The sequence below is a fragment of the Crassostrea angulata genome, chromosome 5 (assembly GCF_025612915.1).
Source record: "Crassostrea angulata isolate pt1a10 chromosome 5, ASM2561291v2, whole genome shotgun sequence".
Classification (NCBI taxonomy): Eukaryota; Metazoa; Mollusca; class Bivalvia; order Ostreida; family Ostreidae; genus Magallana; species Magallana angulata.
The window spans coordinates 39,006,421-39,027,104 of record NC_069115.1 but is presented as its reverse complement, the minus strand read 5'-3'; the positions used below and the strand labels follow the sequence as shown (position 1 = coordinate 39,027,104).

At 31.9% G+C, this 20,684-nt stretch overlaps 1 protein-coding gene across 1 annotated transcript in view; it reads left to right on the top strand.

The window, feature by feature from the left end:
* The first annotated feature begins 855 nt into the window (after positions 1-855).
* Positions 856-20,684, top strand: part of LOC128185758 (uncharacterized) — a 31,126-nt gene continuing 11,297 nt past the window's right edge. The window contains exons 1-10 of the mRNA XM_052855418.1: positions 856-1,188; positions 1,331-1,415; positions 2,187-2,360; positions 3,689-3,839; positions 12,202-12,353; positions 12,450-12,569; positions 12,663-12,813; positions 13,359-13,510; positions 17,043-17,162; positions 17,238-17,388. Coding sequence (XP_052711378.1) covers positions 856-1,188; positions 1,331-1,415; positions 2,187-2,360; positions 3,689-3,839; positions 12,202-12,353; positions 12,450-12,569; positions 12,663-12,813; positions 13,359-13,510; positions 17,043-17,162; positions 17,238-17,388 — 1,589 coding nt within the window. The remainder of the gene's footprint in view (positions 1,189-1,330; positions 1,416-2,186; positions 2,361-3,688; positions 3,840-12,201; positions 12,354-12,449; positions 12,570-12,662; positions 12,814-13,358; positions 13,511-17,042; positions 17,163-17,237; positions 17,389-20,684) is intronic.

Genomic DNA, 20,684 nt, shown 5'->3' with positions numbered 1-20,684 from the left:
ACCAAAAATTAAAATTCTGTGTTTATTTTGCCTTAGAAACAAAACACTCGCCATTTTGTGCACAGACTAAGGACTTACGCCTACCCATTGGCAGGCGTATAATTAAACCCAAATTTAGTCCCGACTAAGCTTCCGCCTTTTTGTGAAACGCAACTTAGTCTGGTTTGAGGTTTAGTCCCCAATTTAGTCCGGACTAAGCTTACGCCTGGACGTATGCGTTTTTGAGAAACGGGCCCCAGGGGTTAACTGTAATGTTTCTTTTAAAGAACAATATAATAGCAACTATGTTTTCTTACACACAATTAAACCAGTACATGTATTAAGAGTGAGACCCTCCTCAGTGAAAACTGTATGTCTTTTGAGTCATTTCCTCCGGGGGAAATGTGATTATTTATATACTTTTTTGCACCTGTAATTAAATAGAAAAACATATTTCAATAATTTAAGTCATAATTAAAAATTGGTGTAAAATGTATTCATATAACACGGGTTTTTTTTAACTGTAATATTTTCAGGTTATAAGTATAAAGAAAATATAAGCTTTTATTATTCACGAAGGTTTAAATTTTTAGTTTTATTATTTACATTTGTTTGTTCGGGGTTTTTTTATTAGACGTAATCCTAACATTCAATTGTTTGTCTGTTCTTTCATTTATTTAATCAATATACGCATATTGATAATGACTCTCTGTAAATCAATTATCAGTTATTAGTTTTGCTTTAAATAGATTTTTGGCCTATCAATCATGATTCTCAGTGGTCTAGAACTAATCAATGATGGCTGCAAAACTTTATAAACGCCTTTTTTTCTTCGTATATAACGATTAGATTTTAGTTTTTAAGGACTCTTATTAAATGCTACATTGGTTTGATAAACCCCATTTGAGAAATATGACTGCAATTTTAAAAACCATATTTGTTCTTCTCTCAATAAACGGCTCTGTAGCAGGACTTTATGAGCTTTTTACACCGGAGTCACGATTATCTGGATTTATCATGGAAAAGATTTCTCCGATTGGAATGGTCATGTGTGTTAGAGAATGTTCGAAAAGACGTTTTTGTGCTTCGCTAAATTTCAACCGAAAACGATTAGAATGTGAGTTGTCACATAGTGACGTCTCAACAAACCCGTCTAGCATGGCGTCTGATCCTGACTTTATCTACATTGGAAGGAATGAAATTCCACAGGTGATATTTACTTCAAACTAATATAACTTTTTAAAAATATGTGTACAAAATGCATTATAGAGAAATTTATATATCATTTCGTCATAAAGTTTAAAGTTTACGGGAGTTTTAGCAGTATACCTTTTTTTTACTTCTTATTCAGGAGTATTTTGACTCAAAAATTGCGTCCTGTCCAGCTAGAAGTAGTTCTGTCAGCACAGCAACTGGACCTAAATGCGTCAAATCAGGTTTACATAATATTCTGATAAAAATATACTTTTGTTTATCTTATTCTTAGCGTGTAATATTTCTGAAATCAAAAAATGGAAAATATTGTTATAAGAATGAAAAATATATATGTCATGAATAAAATAAAAGCAAATATTTCAAGCATATGGAAATCATATTCAAACTACTTTTCCGCGATATTGGTATTGCCTTGGGAAAATATATTATAAAATTTCCAACAATAATGCATTCTGACAATAGGCAATCCCGGGTAACATATGAAGATTTACATGTACTTAAATGTAACAATGATAGCAATGTTTACATATTAACATATTTCAGAATTTTAAAAAAAAGTATATCCTGACTTCTGTTCATACCCCCAGAATTAACATTTCCGTTATCTTTAATTCTTGTAAATAATTTTTTTACAAAATACATTTATATACCAAACATGTATTCTGTATTTGTGTGGTAAACTAATGATATAAACTACGATGTTCTACTGTATGATCATAAACAATAAGAACTTTTTTTGAAAATTTGAAAACAATTTGATAATATAAACCATCGCTCATAATTAAAACCTGGAACCATGCCTAATAAATTAATTGTACTTTTATTGATGTTAGAAAAATGAAAAGGAAATCGGAAATATTTGAACACTCATACACGCTGCTTTACCATTGATTCAATAAACATGAAATGCTAGAATACTCTAAACTGGTTTATGGAATCTTATTTTAACTCAACATTAAAAAACTAAAAACTTAATTAGAGCTATATTTTAGATTGTCCTATTGATCACCCTGACACCAATTCCACTGGGGTCAAGGTCACATCCACCAAGGTCGGAACTGTCCTAAATTACACGTGCAACTCGGATACTTCAGTTGTCTTGACCTCTAAATGCAGAGGGAATGGAACTTGGACATCTTCTGCTTCTTTATGCCTAGATATACCTGGTAAAAACCAAGTGATTTACCTTTCTGTTAATTTGACAAATTATTGGTGTTTTGTTTGCATGATAGTTTATCATTATTAGTTGTACTCAAAGATAGCATTTTAAATTTCGATAATGACAATGCATATAAGAAGAAATATAAGAAATATTATTATACTGTGGATATCACGCATTCTTAATCAACACCTATCAGCTTACAAAATGTTAAACTCAATCCATATTACGTGTGTAAACAAACCGATGTTTTTGACATTGATTAAAGTGCCGCATGATTGCAACTGCTGTCTAAAATTAGAAATAGATAGAATTTGATGTTAAATGATGTTTATAGTCAAAAATATGCATTCATAGAGAGTGCATTTTTAAAAAATATTTTACAATTAATTAAGTTATTGAAGGCACCGGGCCTCACTGAAAGACTAGGCCGCTTGTTCATGATATACGTCACGCTGCAGTATTTACATTCACCTGCACTTGCATAAATACGAAGCGAAATGGAATAAATTAAAGACGACAAAAAAATATAATAGCCAGCTAGCAATTTCTATTTTCTTTCATTGAATAAAACCTAATCAGACTTTGTGTCGTTTTTTTTAAATTAAGTAATAAGGAATCATTTTTTGATTAATATGAGGTGATACTTTTGGTCGGGGCGTGGTCAAACCTAAGAAAGGCCGAAGGGCTGAATGATAGATTTGACAAAGTTTTGACCAAAATTATTACAATTTTGTGTCGCTCATCTTTCATAAAATTAATGGGCTATAGGCTTTAAAATTACTCTCGTAATGCTTACACAAACAAAGACGGTTGAAATTGTAAATATTTAAGAATAACCTAAATCTGATAATCGCATCACCAACCTGCAGCAATTATAAGAAAGTTAAACACAGCCTATTGCTTTGCTCGCTGTGTCATACAATATGCAACATTTTTATTTTCCTTCGTGTTGTTGTCTTGTCACTATATAAAATATAATTAACTTCTAGTTTTATATTTTTGTTTTATATTTTGTGACTTTACGTTATTTAAAACAAACAAATTATATCGATATAACTATATTGCATACATTTTTTTTTAATTTTATTTCTAAATGTCTTTATCCATTATATAAAACCCCACTCAATTTAAAATTCATACATAGCGAAGTCGATAAAAGTAATCAAATAGAATATGGTGGTTTGAAAATATTGTTTATTTTTAGTTGATAATATTTTTTAAATCAGGTTTGTGTTGCATCTAATTAAGTATTAATTTATTAAATTGTTTAAACATGATAAAATTAATCGACTTCTGACGGGCTTTATTTAAATATTTTATTTGTTTCTTTAGATTGCTTCAAAACACCGGCTTCATGTTGGTTCCAGTATAACTTCACTTACGACAACACGTGGGACGGATGTACCGGGGGAACCCGTTATGTCCGGAGAACTCAGTATCCTTCCGCCCCGTACGTGGGCGTGGTTCTATGTAGTCCTACCAGGTGATTAACCAATCAATTTAGGCATTTGGTTTTACTATTAACAAGTTTAGAACCGCACTATTTGTGTCAGAAGAGATTTTCCAGTATTCAATTATCCTACTAATTGTTTTTAGCTTTTTACGGGGATTCTATTTCTGCTTGTTTTACCGTAAACAGATACATTTGACAAATGTATATTTGACCAATTTATATTACCCTCGGCAGCGTAAAGATTATGATAGGAAGAGCATTCCATCACAGTGAAATATGAAATGACCCACCTTTATGCAAACATATCAGAGTAAATAACAGTAAAGTGATTATATTTACATCATACTAAAGTTAATCCAAAAGTCGTTTCCATCCCCAGTAAATCCGCAATAATGACTTAGAAAAAGTCCGGAAGACCGGAGGTGACCTGACACACCATGTTCTTTAATCAGACATCAAAGTATAACAGGTATCTGATATACTATGCCAAAAGGTTATATTTATTTACGATGGACTGTATGATGCCGTTTTCCACTTCACTAGTTTCCACTTTACTAGTTCAATATAAATAGTTTTCATGTGACACACGGCCTGTCTCGTAATTTGGTCGATCGTAAATGTTCAGCATGAGTGTGTCAGAACAACTGTTCCCCATGCCATCTGTTTTAGATTAGTCCCTGGCTACCAAATTAAATACACACTTCAGTATTCCTTCATACGAGCAATTTGCCATTAGCTTGTGATTAACGACATCTGAGCATGATGAAAATATAGTACATTCTTTGTTCTGTCGAATGAACATTTTTACACATATATTTTAGCTTGGCTTGCAAGATTTTACATCGACGATGTTTCTTTCCTATAACAGGATTCTTAATATTACACACAGCGAATACTTATACACTTAACTGCATGATTCTCTCCCTGCCAGGAGTAAAACAGAAGACTGAAACATCATTCCTCCAATGGGCCGGTCTAAGGCAGCACAGCGTGGAGCGTTTCAGGAGCTCCAGCCTGCATCATCCACCATCTGCCACCATGTTTTCTTTCCTAAGTTGCCCGACCGAGGGCTACAGCACAGTAATCTTCTAGATCCTTCCCTGTTATGTGATCAATCCTGTTCCATCTCCTGCTCTTCACCTTGCAATTGATTTTTTTGGCTCATTCCATCTTCAGAACTTTTATGTTTTGGATATGTTACCGCCACCTGACCTCACAATCCTTCTAACACTTGGTCTGAAATGTAACATTTCTCTTTTCCTTCGTCTTGGTTAGTTGCCAAGTTTTATATTCAAATTACAAAACAGGCAGGACTAGGCTCTTTAAGACGGAGACTTTGGTCTTTCTGCTGATACCCGTGGCTTTCAGGATGTTGGCTAACCTCCTAAAGGATACATCAATTATCAGTTTCCTTCTCCTGATGTCAGTGGTACCGTACCTCCACCGTTTAAGTGACATTGGTGCAAATTCCACTCTTCCCTCTTTCGACTGTCAGACTGACTTCACTCTTGCTGATTGGCTTCAGCACTTTGCAATACTAAGCATTTAACCTTCATCCCACCCTTTGCTGACTTGTCTTTAAGTTTTATTGTCTGGAACTGATGATGGTTCATTGTTGATGTCAGTAGGGCAATGTCATCCGCAAAGTCAATGTTTTCAAGCATTGTTTTATAATGCTATCGGATCCCTGTTCTCTCTTCTTTTGACTGTCTGTTGTATATCATAGTCTATTACAATAAGAAAAATAAACCTAGTATATAGCAGCCTTGTTTGACGCCAATCATTACAGGGAAAGGTGCACACAGCAACATCAATTTCGTTGTGAAAAGTTTAAAAAAATAAAAAGTTTTAATGAGCTAAAAGGACACATTAGATATGATAGAAGCCCTCAGACGCTTGTTATAAATATTTAGAAAGTTTCTTTACTTAGCGCGTGTGTTTTGATGTTCGTGTGATCATAATCAAGGCGGGTATAAACCAGTAAATGAGCCCCAACCCCTTACCAACGCTTTTAGAAATAATCTCTTATTATCTTCGATCAGCATTTATTATTTATTTAAGATTTACTATAACCAGGTACTCTTTACACAATTGCTCTAAAAAAGTCCATCCATGATATGTTGACACCGTTTATCTATTTGAAAGTCACTCGCAATGTATTTTGCAATGCAAAATCCTCGTAGATATTTATTTTTAACCGTTTTTTGAAACACGTCAAGCAAGAGAAAAGAAATTTGAAATCTTTGGATTTTTTATACTATTCAATAAAGATCGGTTGAACCCTGGGGTATTTAAAAACATATAATAATATCGCAGCAATGTTAAGGTGTCCGGGAACGATATTCTTTAAATCAACGAAATAGTTTGACTAGGAGAATTTGTTAGATTTTTTAAATCATATATTGACAACTGTCACACATAATATTTGATGCATTTTTTGACGTCATATGTACTTTGCTGTCACGTGACGTGCATTTTCTAACATTGCATATTGTCTGATTAAATTGCATCGGCATAGGTGATTAATGGCTTTAAATCAGAAATATTTTATAAGAAAAATCCTTTGTAATGTCATACACTTTGAAGTTCTTGCTTGGGCTTCAAATAGATATTTTCTTTATAAAAGATATTGTTAAAACATTTCGCCAAATCACCGAAATAAGGCAGATTTTCCTAATTAAATGCTATTTAAATAAAATTAGGATAAATCCATAGGTTTCCCAAGCACGTTTTTCATTGATACCCGTATTCTCTACTAATTTTATCTAAAATATTCAAAAACTGTAATATTATCCCTCGACGGCGCCAAGCTGGGTTTTTTTTTTTCATGTATTAACATTTCTTTATTCAGGTGTTTACACATAACAGGGGGAGTCTCTAAACCACTAATTCATGAATAGACTTTTACTTTAAATGAAGCTTTAAATCTACAGATTATTTAATACTGATATTTGATATGAATGAATTCTGTACATCTAGCATAAACGGCAGCATCTATGTAAAGAAAACAAACAGGTTTTTTTACGGTAAACTGTTTTAATCTAATTCAATTTTAACGTTACGATACATTCCCTGAGAACTATCAAAAGGAATGTAGATCGTGATGTCAAAGTTGATTATGACGTCATATTGTGTGAAGTACAGACAAGTGACTTTCTACACATCGCTGTGGGAAGCCATAACATACTCGCGATTAGAAAATGTGCTGCATAAATATGTGTGGGACAGAATATAGACAGGTGGATACTATTGTGTCTTTCAAGAATATTATTCTAACTGTACTAGCTCTGTTTAAACAAAAAAATACGCGCGGCCCGAAGTCACACTGTTTACAAATTTATTTTTTTTATAACAACTGTTTTTATTACCCCAGAACATGTAGAAGTATTCTTATAGCCGAGGTTGGGGAGCCTTGGAGTCTATAAGTTAACATTATATATACTGAAAAAATTTTGAAACAGGGTGTTTTTACAAATAGCATCATTCATACACCCACTCATTCAGTTGCATGTATATGCACATTACTCTACATCATAATCAAGTACAAAATCAGCATTTTACAATAAACAAAAATAAAGTACTTGGTAATATCTAAGATTTTAGGGGCAAAAGGCTTAAAATCAACAATCATTATTAAAGGACAGCCTCGCCCATCTTACATGAAATTGCTCTAATTCACAATTTTTCATGTAAATAAATTTTTCACATTTGTAATAATAAAGTATTTCACGTTTGATTCCAGTAAAGGAGGGTAATTCTTTTCTACTCCTGTTTCTATATATATGTCTCTTTACAATACATATTATTATATTGAAAATGTTATAATATTTGTAGTATCTACCAAATATAACATCTTTTTTGTTTAATGGTATATCTAATTCAAATTCTTCCTTCATCCAAACTAGTAGATTATCCATTATCCCAGATTTCACTCACATATTCACATTCCCAAAAAAGATGACAAATAGTTTCTGCATTACATCTACAAAATGTACATAACTCCGATTCAACTATTCCTATCTTACGTAAATAAGTATTAGTCGCAATAATTTGATGTACAATCCTGTATTGAAACCATCTTAATTGTACGTCGTTAGTTATTTTGAAAAACAATAAGTTTTGTCTTTTCCACCATATGCTATTTACATTCATGTCTAGTTCCTTTTCCCATTTCAATTCTGATTTTGGTTTTTTCCATTTCTCATCAATAAAAATGTCATAAAAGTCTCTTGAGCCTTGTTTATTTTTCCTAATTATCCGTAAAAATTCTGGATAATATGGAATATTTTCAAGAATAATTTCTGTATCATAGTTTAACCGTAACTTTTTAATACAATCTACAATTCCTAAAAAATGTGTAAACGGAGGTTTAATATCATATTGGTTACAGAATTGTTCGTATTTCATTATTGTACCATCATTGTTGAAAAAATGTAGTATTTGATGTACACCTTTTAAAAACCATTGCTTATAAAAGACATATTTGTTATTAATACATATAGACTCATTAAACCATATCAGGCTTGAAATAGATAATTCACCGTCAGTACATTTTCTAAGTTCAAAAAATGACAAAAAAACATCTTTCCAAAATAGATTTTTACAAGTTTTTGACAGTTGATATAGTATTTGTCTTCCAACAATTGTCATATTTAAAATATTTGGAAAAGTACTTATTATCAAGTCTTTCCAACTTGACTGACAAGCATCATTAAAAAATCTACGAATCCAGGTGATTTTCAAGCTTTTGCAAAAAGAATCAAGACATATCATTCTTAGCCCACCCTTTTCATAACTTTGAATAATGCTACTTTTGGCTACTCTTGATGTTTTTGAATTCCATATGTAATTATAAAAAATTGTTTCAATTTCCTTTATATGTTTTCTTGGAGGATTAGGAAGACTTATTAAGAGATGCGTAATTTTTGGAAGAATCAAATTTTTAATTACTGTGATACGTCCTACTGTAGATAGCATTCTTCTAGACCATGCGCTTATTGATAGTTTCATTTCATTGATTTTTGGTTTAAAGTTTAACTCGTACATATATGTATTATCTAAGTTTACACAATAAGTAATGCCTAAAACTGTAAATGGTTCCTGAGACCAGTTAACTTTTTCAAAATCCTTGAAATATTCATTTGATTGGTTTGATAAGGGTCCTATTTTTACACACTTAGTTTTATCATAATTAGGTTTAAGTCCCGAGTATTTTGCATATTCATTAACCAAAGAAAGTGCTGACTTAATTGAATTTTTCGAACCTTTAAATAATAACACTGTGTCATCTGCGTATTGTAGTAATTTATATTCTTTGTTCATTACACTAATCCCTTCAATTAATATATTGTTTCTTATCATAAGGCCCATTATTTCCGCACAAAGTATAAAAATATATGGTGAGATTGTCTACCTTGTCTACATCCCCTGCCCATATTAAAAAATTCTGAAAATATACCATTTTGTATCACACAAAGTTTTGCATTATTAAATAAAGTTCTTATTGCATTTTGGAAATTCTTACCAAAATTAAAAAATGTTAAAACTTTAGAAATAAATTTCCAAGAGACTGAGTCAAATGCCTTTTCAAAATCAAGTATGAGAATTAGACCTGGGGTATTAGTTTCATTGCAGTATTGTATAATATCATAAAGTAGTCTGGAATTCTCCCCGATATATCTCCCTGCTAAAAAACCTTTTTGATTTTCGTGGATTATGTCAACAAGAATGGGCTTCATACGGCTAGCCAGGACACTTGATAATAACTTATAGGTTACATTAAGAAGTGAAATTGGCCTCCAATTTTTAAGATATTCTCTGGGTTTTTGTCCTTTTGGTAGGATTGAAATGATTCCTTGTGTTTGTGAGTGAGAAAGGATACCAGAATCAAGACTACATTTAAAGGAATTAAATATATAAGATCCAATATCAGACCAAAAAAATTTAAAAAATTCTGCTGTAAATCCATCTGTTCCTGGTGATTTATCATTTTTAAATATTTTTAATGCCTCTAATGTTTCCTTTTTAGTTATTTCTAATTCTAATTTATTTCTCATACGTTCTGTAACTTTTTTTACATCCTTTTCCATAATTACTTCTTGAAGATTTACCTCATCAAGTAAATGATCTTTATTCTCATACAATGACTTATAAATTTTTTTTTACTTCATGTAAGATTTCATTTTGATTATTGATCTCTACTCCTTTGTCATTTATTAGCTTAGATATGTTTTTATTTATATAGTTTCTTTTTTCAAGTGCAGCAAAATATTTAGTAGGTTTTTCTCCTTCCTCTATCCATTTGCAATGACTTCTTATTAGTAGTCCATTAAGTTCATATTTTCTTATATCTTCCAACTCTGTTTGAAGTTCATTTAATAAATCTGAATAAAGTTGTGAAGGACACATGTCATACATTTCTTGTAGAGCTTTAATCTGAATGATAAAATCTTTTTTCTTATTTTTTCTTTCTTTAGCTTTAAGTGATGAATAATATATGGATAAGCTTCTGATTTTCATTAGCAATACATCTAAGAATAAATCTTTGCGGATATATAATTCCGCATCAGGCCCTGGCACGTATGGAGGCCTTGTATATTCAAAAACTGTGTCATTAATAATTTCTTTGATTTTCAATATATATTCTTTGTCTCTTAACAAAGAGTTATTGAATCTCCAGAATCCTCTACCTCGTTCGAAATCATTGATCTTAAATTCAATATTAATTATTGAGTGATCTGTTCTATAACCTGGAATAATCTTAACATTTCCTAAAATTGACATTAACTCTTCAGATATGAGAAAATAGTCTAATCGAGCTTGTTTTGTGGGATTTCGACGAGTCCAGGTAAATTGTTTACAAATTGGTAAATTATAAATGTTTGCTGCACCAGGTAACAGTTTTTGATAGTTTGCAAGTAGTTGACAGTGTGGGATCATTTTCCTTGAGGAGGTGTCTTTTTTTTGGTTGTCATTTTCCTCGATAATTCCGTATAAAAATATGTGACATCCATTTTGGAAAAAAGTATATTGGAGGACTGAGCTGTGGATCCATTATCAAAAACAAAAGTGGTGTCTTGTTTACTACGCAAAGAAAATTTCTTTTTTTCATGTTAAGACAAACTTTTATAAAAGCATTACTGTACTAGTAAATAGCTGTTATTTTTAGGTAACATTTCTTGTTATTGCCTGTCTAGGAATTCGGTCAATCGTCGATGCTAGACATGATCAGGTCAATGTTTTACATAGTAAACAATGTTTTACCAAGTCCTCTGTCATATGTAGATCCCTGGTTACCTATTTTTGACACTTATTTATTCTTCCATGTCCTTAATGGATTCCTTTCAAAACTCAAAATGACCAAATTCTTACAGCTGAAAGAATATAGAAAGAACAAGTCGCAAATTGCAAGACTGATACGATTTCTCTAATTCCCTAAAAAGGACTAATTGATGGATTGAATCTTCCTTGCAGTACTTCATAATAAGTTCCAGCACACACTTATGCAGTGTTTTCGAATTTCGTCCAATAATTGCATTTTTGCTGAAATGTTTCTAAGATGTTTTCTTAATCTGCTTTAGTCTATATATAAAGGTGACAATAAAAACATTTATTTACATTAATTTATAACTACAGCAGAAAAATAGGAAGATTTAACTTAAAACTATATGTTCACCATTGTTTATTATATACATGTTGATTGCATACACTCAACAAAACTTGTGTTCACCCAGTAAAATGTATTTACTATATCAATTAAGGATATTCATTTGTCTTTTCGTTGATGTGACTGGTTTACACTTAACTTTCAAATAGTTAAGAAAGATGCATTGACCTTGACCTCAGGTTGCAACCCGAGACCTTGACCTTTGCTATTTATCATAAACACTTCTGATTTGGTTAAATTCTGCTCAGAGCTCAGAGGTTGTTTTCTCCATGATCATATTTTGGCCGTGTTAAGTGTTTTTCGTTTTAAACTATCACTAAAGACTAATATAAATCACAAAACATTGTCAATCTTATTTAAACACGAGCAGAAAAATACAGTGTTTTCACGTTTCGTTACCGGAAATTAATTTCAATCGTTGTTGTCTTGTTTCATTTTTGTTTGACGAAAAATCTATTCAGTTACGAAATGTTGAAAATTTCTTAATTTTTAATTTCATTGTTTATAAGTCCGTCTATTCATTAGGGTTAACACTAAGAAGTTTTGTTGAGTGTATATGTAAACTGCCATTATATCAATTGACCTTTATTTATGTCGTGTACACATCAATTTCAATTGTATTATATCTGTGTATTGGGAGAGAGCGGTCAAAGTTTTGGAACTTGTGCCTAACCCCAATTTTAATTATGTGCAATAAACATATGTTCAAATCAAATCATTTTTTAGGTACAAGATATTTTTGGGATCCGCTTTTACGGATAAGTTTCTCAGCGTTGGTGATGGTAATGGTTCAGGGGCGGATCACTGTGAACTTGTGGGCGGATACCAAACAGAGGCTATAATGGCAAATGATTATTCAACAGCTCCAACTGTTACGGGTACTTTGAGACAGGAAGTTTCTTTTAAAAAAGAGAATTCATTGCCAAAATGATAATATGATATGTCTCTGAAGCGGAATAGTTTTATTTCTTTAGGATATAAGCGTTCTAACTGGGGTGAACCTTTCACGGTTGGAACCATTGGTAAATCGACATCTTATAAGTGCAATTCATGGTACGAATGTGGAATTACTATTCCAACACAGCCAGAACCTCGTAAGCCAAAATAAAATATTTAAATTAGATCGTTGGAACATCAGACATATGAAACATTGTATAGAAATTAATTTAATCTGATCCACCTTTTAGCCTGTTTCAACACTTCGACATCGTGTTGGTATGAGTATAGCTTTGTCCATGATACTGCGTGGAACGGATGTACAGGCGGGAAGAGATACGTCATGAAGACCAAATATACTTCCGCTCCTATTGTCGGAGTAGAACTTTGCAATTCAACAAGGTAAACTATTGAAAGCAACGCTAGGGATTTTATTTTATTTTGTTATCATTTTGTTTTTTCTTGTTTTTTATTTTGTTTTACTAGTTATTGGTTTAGGTACTCCTTTTGTTTTGTTTTGTTCTATGTTTTTTTAATTTTAATTTTAAATTTTTATTATTTTTCTGTAATTGTATAATTACAATTTGTTTAAAATCATGTCAGTACCTCACCAACATATGTATTTACCGTCAATCTTCAAACAAGAGGCATAACCCATTCAAATTTCTATAAAAAAAAATGGTTGCATTATTTTTCAAAGTGAACAGAGAGTCAACATTAATATGTATCATTGCGACTTAAAAACATGGTACTTTTAGAGCAATTGAAATTAATGAGAATAGAACTCGTGAAACATAAATAGGATTACATTATTATCAGATTATGTATCACCATCAAAAACAGCCTATTTTAAGGGCAGGTACAGCTTCATATCATTTAAATTGAATATTGTATATTTACATCTTGGATAATTTCCCCTTTCTTTTTCCTTTAAAAATTGATGACAGGTACCAGATTTTTCTGGGAGGAAATTTAACAGATAAATTTCTTAACATCGGTGATGGTTCGGGAGTGGGAAAAGACCACTGTGAATTGGTTGGGGGACAAGAGATGGATGCAGTTCTCCCTGGGACTCACGGCAACGCACCTGCACTGACAGGTAAACTATGCTTGAGCCAGACAGAAGATATTGCAGTATTGTATTATATCTTTACGGTTGGCTACTAGATGTCTGTCGTGAAAACAACCAAGTATTTTAAAACATATGTATAAGAGCATTTACAAATTTAAATACATACGAAAAAATTACGTGTTTAGAATGATTTGATTTTATATCCCTCAATTGGCGGTTGTATTAGTATTTGAACAACCTAAGTTTATTATGAGTGATAAAAAGTGGACAGGTATATACGGTATTAGATATTGACCCATGGTGTGGATATATTTATCTAGCTACTAAACGAAACTCCTACATGTATGATTGACTTCTAGCGAATTTTCTCATCTCTATTGTGTTGATCTGGAAGAAGTGAAAATTCCTCAAACTAGATATTAACGTTGTACAAAGTTAATGAGTTTGTTAACAGTTTTAGCAAATAATAATATTAAGTAGTTGCACTACCTCATAATGCGGTTTTTACAATATTGTTTCGACTTTTACATACCGTTTTAACTTTTAGGTATCCGGTATTGATTTTGCTCGAAATCGCTGCTGTAAACAATGGCAATAATAAGCAATTAAAAGGATATTGTATGATTTTTATGAGAGATAGAAAATTATTAATTTTTAGACACTCGATTTTGTTAAAATAATGAAAAACAAAATTTCTGATTAACCAGGAACTCCGATACACGCTTATATCTCCTTTGTTTTGACCCTCCTCCTCCCCTCCCCCCCCCCCCTTCAAAGATTACTTTTTTTCATTCACTAAAATGGGTTAAGATTTACAGAGAGACGCTTTTTGACGACTAAATAATGTTAAAACGATATTTATTTGACACTGTTGAAACACCTCAACAGAAAACTGTAGCAAATTGTAATTTTTCAGGAATTTTTCTTGAGTGTCAACTTAGTTTAGAGCTTACAGCGTGACGAGTAATCCGTCAACACATGATTTATTTCACAAAATCTTTTTTAAGAAGAAATGAGAAATGACAATAACAAACTGTCAACCATCTCAAAAATCGATAAAACGAAATACAAATTCAAAGCAGAGCAAGACGGACTTCTAAAAAGATAGAGATAGGATCAGGTGCCATGGAGGAGTGAGCATCACACCCGCCGTGTGCTCGTAATCGGGGGAAAACTGGGAAAGTCCGTAGACAATTAGGTGTTTAATTATGGTCTGACAATTAGCATGAAAAACGTCAAATGCGACCCAGAGGAAGATTGTATTTGCTGACAAGGTCGTTGTATCGACCATAGAACTTACGAAAAGATGACTTCAAACGAGACTGTTGATAGTCCTGTTTTATCAACTTGTTTGTCAGTAGCTTGTCTCACCTTAGAAACTGTTCATACGAAGAGCATACCCTTATGTGTCGAATTAACTGAGAGACAAGAACACCATAAGCAGATGATGAAGGTATATTGCTACATAAGTAAGGAAAGTTGACTATAGAAAAATTGAAGTCATCGCGTTTATCATAAAGGTTTGTTGTTAGGTTGCACCATCAATGTCCATTTCCAGTAATATATCCAAATATAAAACTGATGACGCAGACTCAGTGGTATCTTTTATTTCAAGTTCACTTGGATATATCGAGTCGACGTTAGTATGGAAATAACAATTGGTAATTGATAATACGTCGTCAATATACCTGATTGTTGAGTTAAAAGCCACAACAAGTGGGGTTTTTTTACGTACACGTGTTTAATAAACTCTGCTTCATAAGAATACAAAAATAGGTCATAGGCAAAGAAGTCATTTTATATAAAAATCCCCTAGATTTAGGTTGAGTCCAGGTCATCTTAGAAATGACCAAACATGATATATGCATTGCATTATTTTGTATACATTAGGTCAATAAAGCGTACTTACTTGCAACAATTTGCGCAAAAATAATGATGTGATGTGGTTTAAATTAATGCTTACACTCTATTTTGTATATCCAGCTTGAATTTCCCCAAAATTGGTTACTTCTGTTTTGGAAAAACGGGCATCTGGCAACTTTCATCATTGTCAATATTTTTTGTAAGGGGTAAACCTGTCTGAGATATAGATGTGAGAACAATACAAAAATAGCATGTAAACATATGTATTTTCCTATCGTTTCTTATCTATATGTATTGCTGGATGTATATCTATCATCTAAAACTAAGCTTTTAATGATTGAGGTCATTTAGTGCCGAGCATAGGAACTACCTTAATTTCTTATTTCAATGATGTAAATAAGTCATCTGTTTACTTCTTTTAATTCAGGCTATGTGTACATACATCTATATCTACAAGGGTTGTCCCAAAATAGCGTAGACAAGTGGCGTTATTCAGTTAATCGAAGACACAGCAAGATGAAACTTGTCAAAAAGGGTTTAAGTAATTTGCATTAAAATTATGTTTTAATATCAAATATTGTTTGAGATTAAATAAGTGAAATAAAAGAATGTTAGATAAATTCGACATGCGGCGCAATGTCAAAACCAAAAATTTAAACTCAACATATTATGTTAAATTATGATAAATTAAAGTGAAAATTGCGAGAAAACGGACTTTTAAAATAAAAAAAAACATCAAATAAAAAATACATTATTTTCTGTTAATCTATTTTTTTTCTAAGAAAATATTCTGGCTATAACATAACTGTTAAAGATTTTATAGTGCATTTTGTGACAAGTTGAATTTGACAACTCGTCATTAAATGACGACGTCAGCGTTGAAGGCGGCGATGCGTTAACTGATTAAATTTTGTAAAGACCTTAAAACAAATCCCAAGCGGTTTAAAAATATTAACAAAATCGCTTAGAAATGCATTTGTGAATTAGAAGTCCAACACCATTGAATATATTTCGACGCGTATGATTCCAATTATTCCAAGGTAAAAAAAGAAACCCTTACTGTTATAAATGGACGTCAAAATGCTGAACGACACATTTCAGTAGGACGAAGTTAAGACAACAAATAATACATGACAAGTTTGGAGTCGCCCGATCGTTTGTACTTAGTAAATATTTTAAACAACACAATTAGATTTGTATGTTGAATGTGCATTCAGAGTACATGTTCAAAGAAATTATTTTCTTTTAGTAAAACGTAAATGTTATCGTAACTGATGTGAAGGGTCTAACAACAACGTAAAGACTGAAAATTTTCGACGTTGCTTATTGCGCCGCCTTACAAAACTTGTTCTTTCTAATTATTCAAATCTTTTAAAGAAATAAATAAAGCAGATTTGAACGTTTAAAAATTGCCAGATAGTCATTGAAGAAAACATATAAATCTAAAGAAATTGTAATCAACAGTTTTAAGCTATGTGTCCGGTCTACCCTATTATGGGTCAACCCTCGTATATATGCTATATGAAGAATTATATTCATTGGTTTTTGCCATTTAAATTTAAGCCAAAAACGTGTGTGAAAAATTTAATCTTCTCAAAAACAATCAAAACTTAATAAGAAGTAAAACGACCTTCTGGAACGATTTTTGTTGAAATCGATTATTCATATTCAAAACAAAGTTCGTCTCTCGTTTCAGGTTATGCAAGACTATCTGTTGGCAATGAATTCAACATACACGCCATTGCAGGGGGCACTGGTTATCATAGTAACCCGTGGTATGAGTGTGAGGTGCAGATACCTTGGCCTCACGAACCAGGTAAAATATAAAGTCAACGAGAGAGAGATAGAGAGAGAGAGGTGATACAATTGTCATGCCTTTTTATTCTTACAGCTTGTATGAGCGCCACGCCTCCTTGTTGGTACGCCCTCAACGTGTCAGTGGACAACACTCCTAGTCCTTGTACCGGCGGACAGATACTCGTCAAGAGGACACACTACACATCGGCTCCCTATCTTGCCGTGCAGCTGTGCAGTAGTACCAGGTCATTAAATTCTTTCTATTTGCATTACAGAAAGGAAAGATGCTTGTGTTCAACTTGTGTTATACCACTGAAGTTCAATTGCCAAAACGTGTTTATTGTTTGTCTGCTCTCTGGCAATTCTAGATATGTCAAATAATTGTCGCTTTATGGTGTGACGGACCTTACTAAGGTATCCGATCCAGATTAGGACATAGTTTTACTAACTTTGAATATTCATCATGTATTAAATACTCTAAATATTTATTTAAAGCATTTTACAGTAAAAAAAATTTACCGAGAGAAATTTTCCAAAATTTATTAACTAAAGAGTAATTAATAGAAGAAGACTGCATTAAGGTCTATGGGGACAAGTACATTTTTGAAGTATGTTTTTTCAAATAAAAAAGTAAATACTTAGATTATCAATAAATGCTTCGGTTGAAAGGTGTAGGCCTATTTTATCATTAGGAATACGAAAATTATTGAAAATAAATTTTATACCATACAGTTTTTTTAGAATTAATTTTTTTAGATTAAAAGCATAAGGAGGCAACTCTTCAGAAACACATTCCGCTCTTACATACTGATACTTAAACATGAAAATTATGTTTCTATATACTATCAAGCCCATACATATCTGTTATGCATCCGTCTTCATTAATCTAGGGCTATTATGGATTGCATACATTACGAATACTTGGCGTCGCATCTATAATGCTTCGTTTGATAAAGAAGTTTTTGAGATTTTTGGATTTTGTACGGCCGAGATAAAAGCTAATAATTTGTTAAGAAATAAGTAAATTTGTTATGACATTATATTGAAAAATAACAAAAACCAATTATATTTACTCCTAAAAACGCATGCTGTTTGTTTAACTTTAAACGTTACCTTTTTTATGTAAATTGCAATGCTTAATTTCATCTCGTTAAAGAGATACAAAATTTTGATTGTTTGTTTTTTCCTGCCAGGAAAGGAATGCCTTTTAATGAATATTGATGAAGCAAGAGCGAAAGCGACCTCATTGCGCACGTCCGCAGAAAATAAGGTTACGATTGTGTATATGCTTAACAGTTGTTGATTTGAAATACGATCATGTATGTATGAGAGTACATGTATTACGTCTGTTATTTCTGATAGCATTACTTTAACAAGTTTTAAGGTTATGGTCCATACCCCTATCGCAGGGTCTTGTATGAATAAATAACGCTGATGCTGATTTCAGCTACATGTATTCACTGGTTCTTTATTTCGAGGATTGTATATCATCAAATAAAACCTGTAAGTACAAACACACTCACACTCACAATTCATACGCAACATCGCACGGTGATTTAGAATATTTAAATAAAATGAATTAAAAGTAATTTACAATTAATATATTTCAATTATAAGGTAAACGGAAGCTTACCAGGTATCCAGAACTATGAGTCAACAAAATATATGAAATATCTTGTACAGCTAAGGTAAAGATACACTTCACTGTGTCTACCTAAAGGTAAATGTCGTGGGGTTGGGGAATTGGCGGGATTTCCGCTATTTATAGTGAGTTAGTAAAGTCATGCATATTAATGAATTCAGTCGTAAATTTCTATTGGTCAGCTGTAATATAGTAGTAAAGAATAAACAAGTGGTCAACATACACCTGTAAACAAAATCCTCACGTGACTAACCAAAACTCATTCATACGTTCACTCATTCATCTCTCATACACGCTCCATTGGCAATGCACGTCAAATATAAATACGCAAAATATAACACTTTTATATGACAACTGCGACACCCCAATAGATAAATAAAATGCGTACAGAATTGTTTTCATATGTTTCAAACGTGTATCTGAGGATATGTTCATCTCAGATTTTACCCTGTTGGCTCGTCCATCGGTATATAAAAACTAGGGCCGTTGCTAAAAATAGAACCGATTGCGGGAAATGACGCTTTTCTCATATATAAAGAATATAAGCCTAAGCCTGAAATTTGACTTTCACAAAATCATTTTTTGACTTATATCCTGTGTAAAATAAAAGAATTATTATTTCAAAACAAAACTTTTTATGTTACACTAGCTTATTTATCAAAAAATAGATAAATCTGCATACAAATTAGATGAAATGAATATTTTTTCAAAGAGGATTTAAGCTCTTATAATTTTATTCACGTAAATTTTGATATTATTTACACCCTAACGCCCTTAATAAATTGGAAATAAAATTACACGAGGGACCGGCCTTTTCAGGATGAAAATTGGCATATTTTTGGTAAAATCATTAAAATATATATATTGAAAAAAGATCCGTAAAAATAAAACTGTGCATAGGTTCATTATTTCATAACTCTAAAAAATATGTTTTGATTATTGTTAAATAGAAAACATGATTTAAACAAACTGTTGACAAATCTGTATTATTTAAATCGCAAAAGATTGTTTCTTTGGATATCGGTAAGTATTATGGATCGAGTTTGGTATTTAGAAATTGCAGTCACATTCGTGGATAATGCTAACTTCCTTATATATGCCTTCAAGACAAAACCTCTATTCAAACTTTTTTACTGGTTTTAAAGACTAATATTATAATGAATTAACTTCTCTTCAGCGCATGATTTTAATTCTAAAAACGTTTTTTTGTGGAAAATAAATATATGCTCGTTGCTAAGTGAATAGGATTAAGATAATAAGGTCAAATTATTTACCCTTGTGTTTTTATCTTCCTTATGTACTGGAATATAGATCGCGGTCAGGATTTCATTTTGAAAGTTTAAAGACTTATAGGGATTAAAGTTCAAAGAATTGATTAAATTCAACCTTATAATGTATTGATGTTTATGCAGGATAAAAGTAAGCGTCTATATTTTCAAAACGAAATGCAATCGACACAACCCAGTCATGTTATTAGAATAATACCCCGTTAGGCCTAATTGATTGCAGTTATCGGGATTTCTGATATATTTGTTTTGAATCAATTTCTATGTCAATACACCTTTTAAAGTTAGGTCTCAATTAGATCGGGCACGGATAAGACGTAATAACGCGTGAATTACGTCAGACGTTGTTTTGTGACGTATGGATAATTACCTTAATAAGTCCAGTTTGGTTTTTTTTGCGAAAAAATACAACGCAACAGTCTTTATTTTTTAACCATATGTAATTTACACCAACTCTAGTATAGTTGCGAAGTTTACGGAAAATCGACCATCAGGTAATTTTTCGCACTTCGAAGCATAATTAAAAAATCCTACAATAGCGATTTGCAATTTTCTTCAAATTGTAATCTGTGATTAGGAATACTATTTTCTGCCTTATCTGTAAAAAAAATAC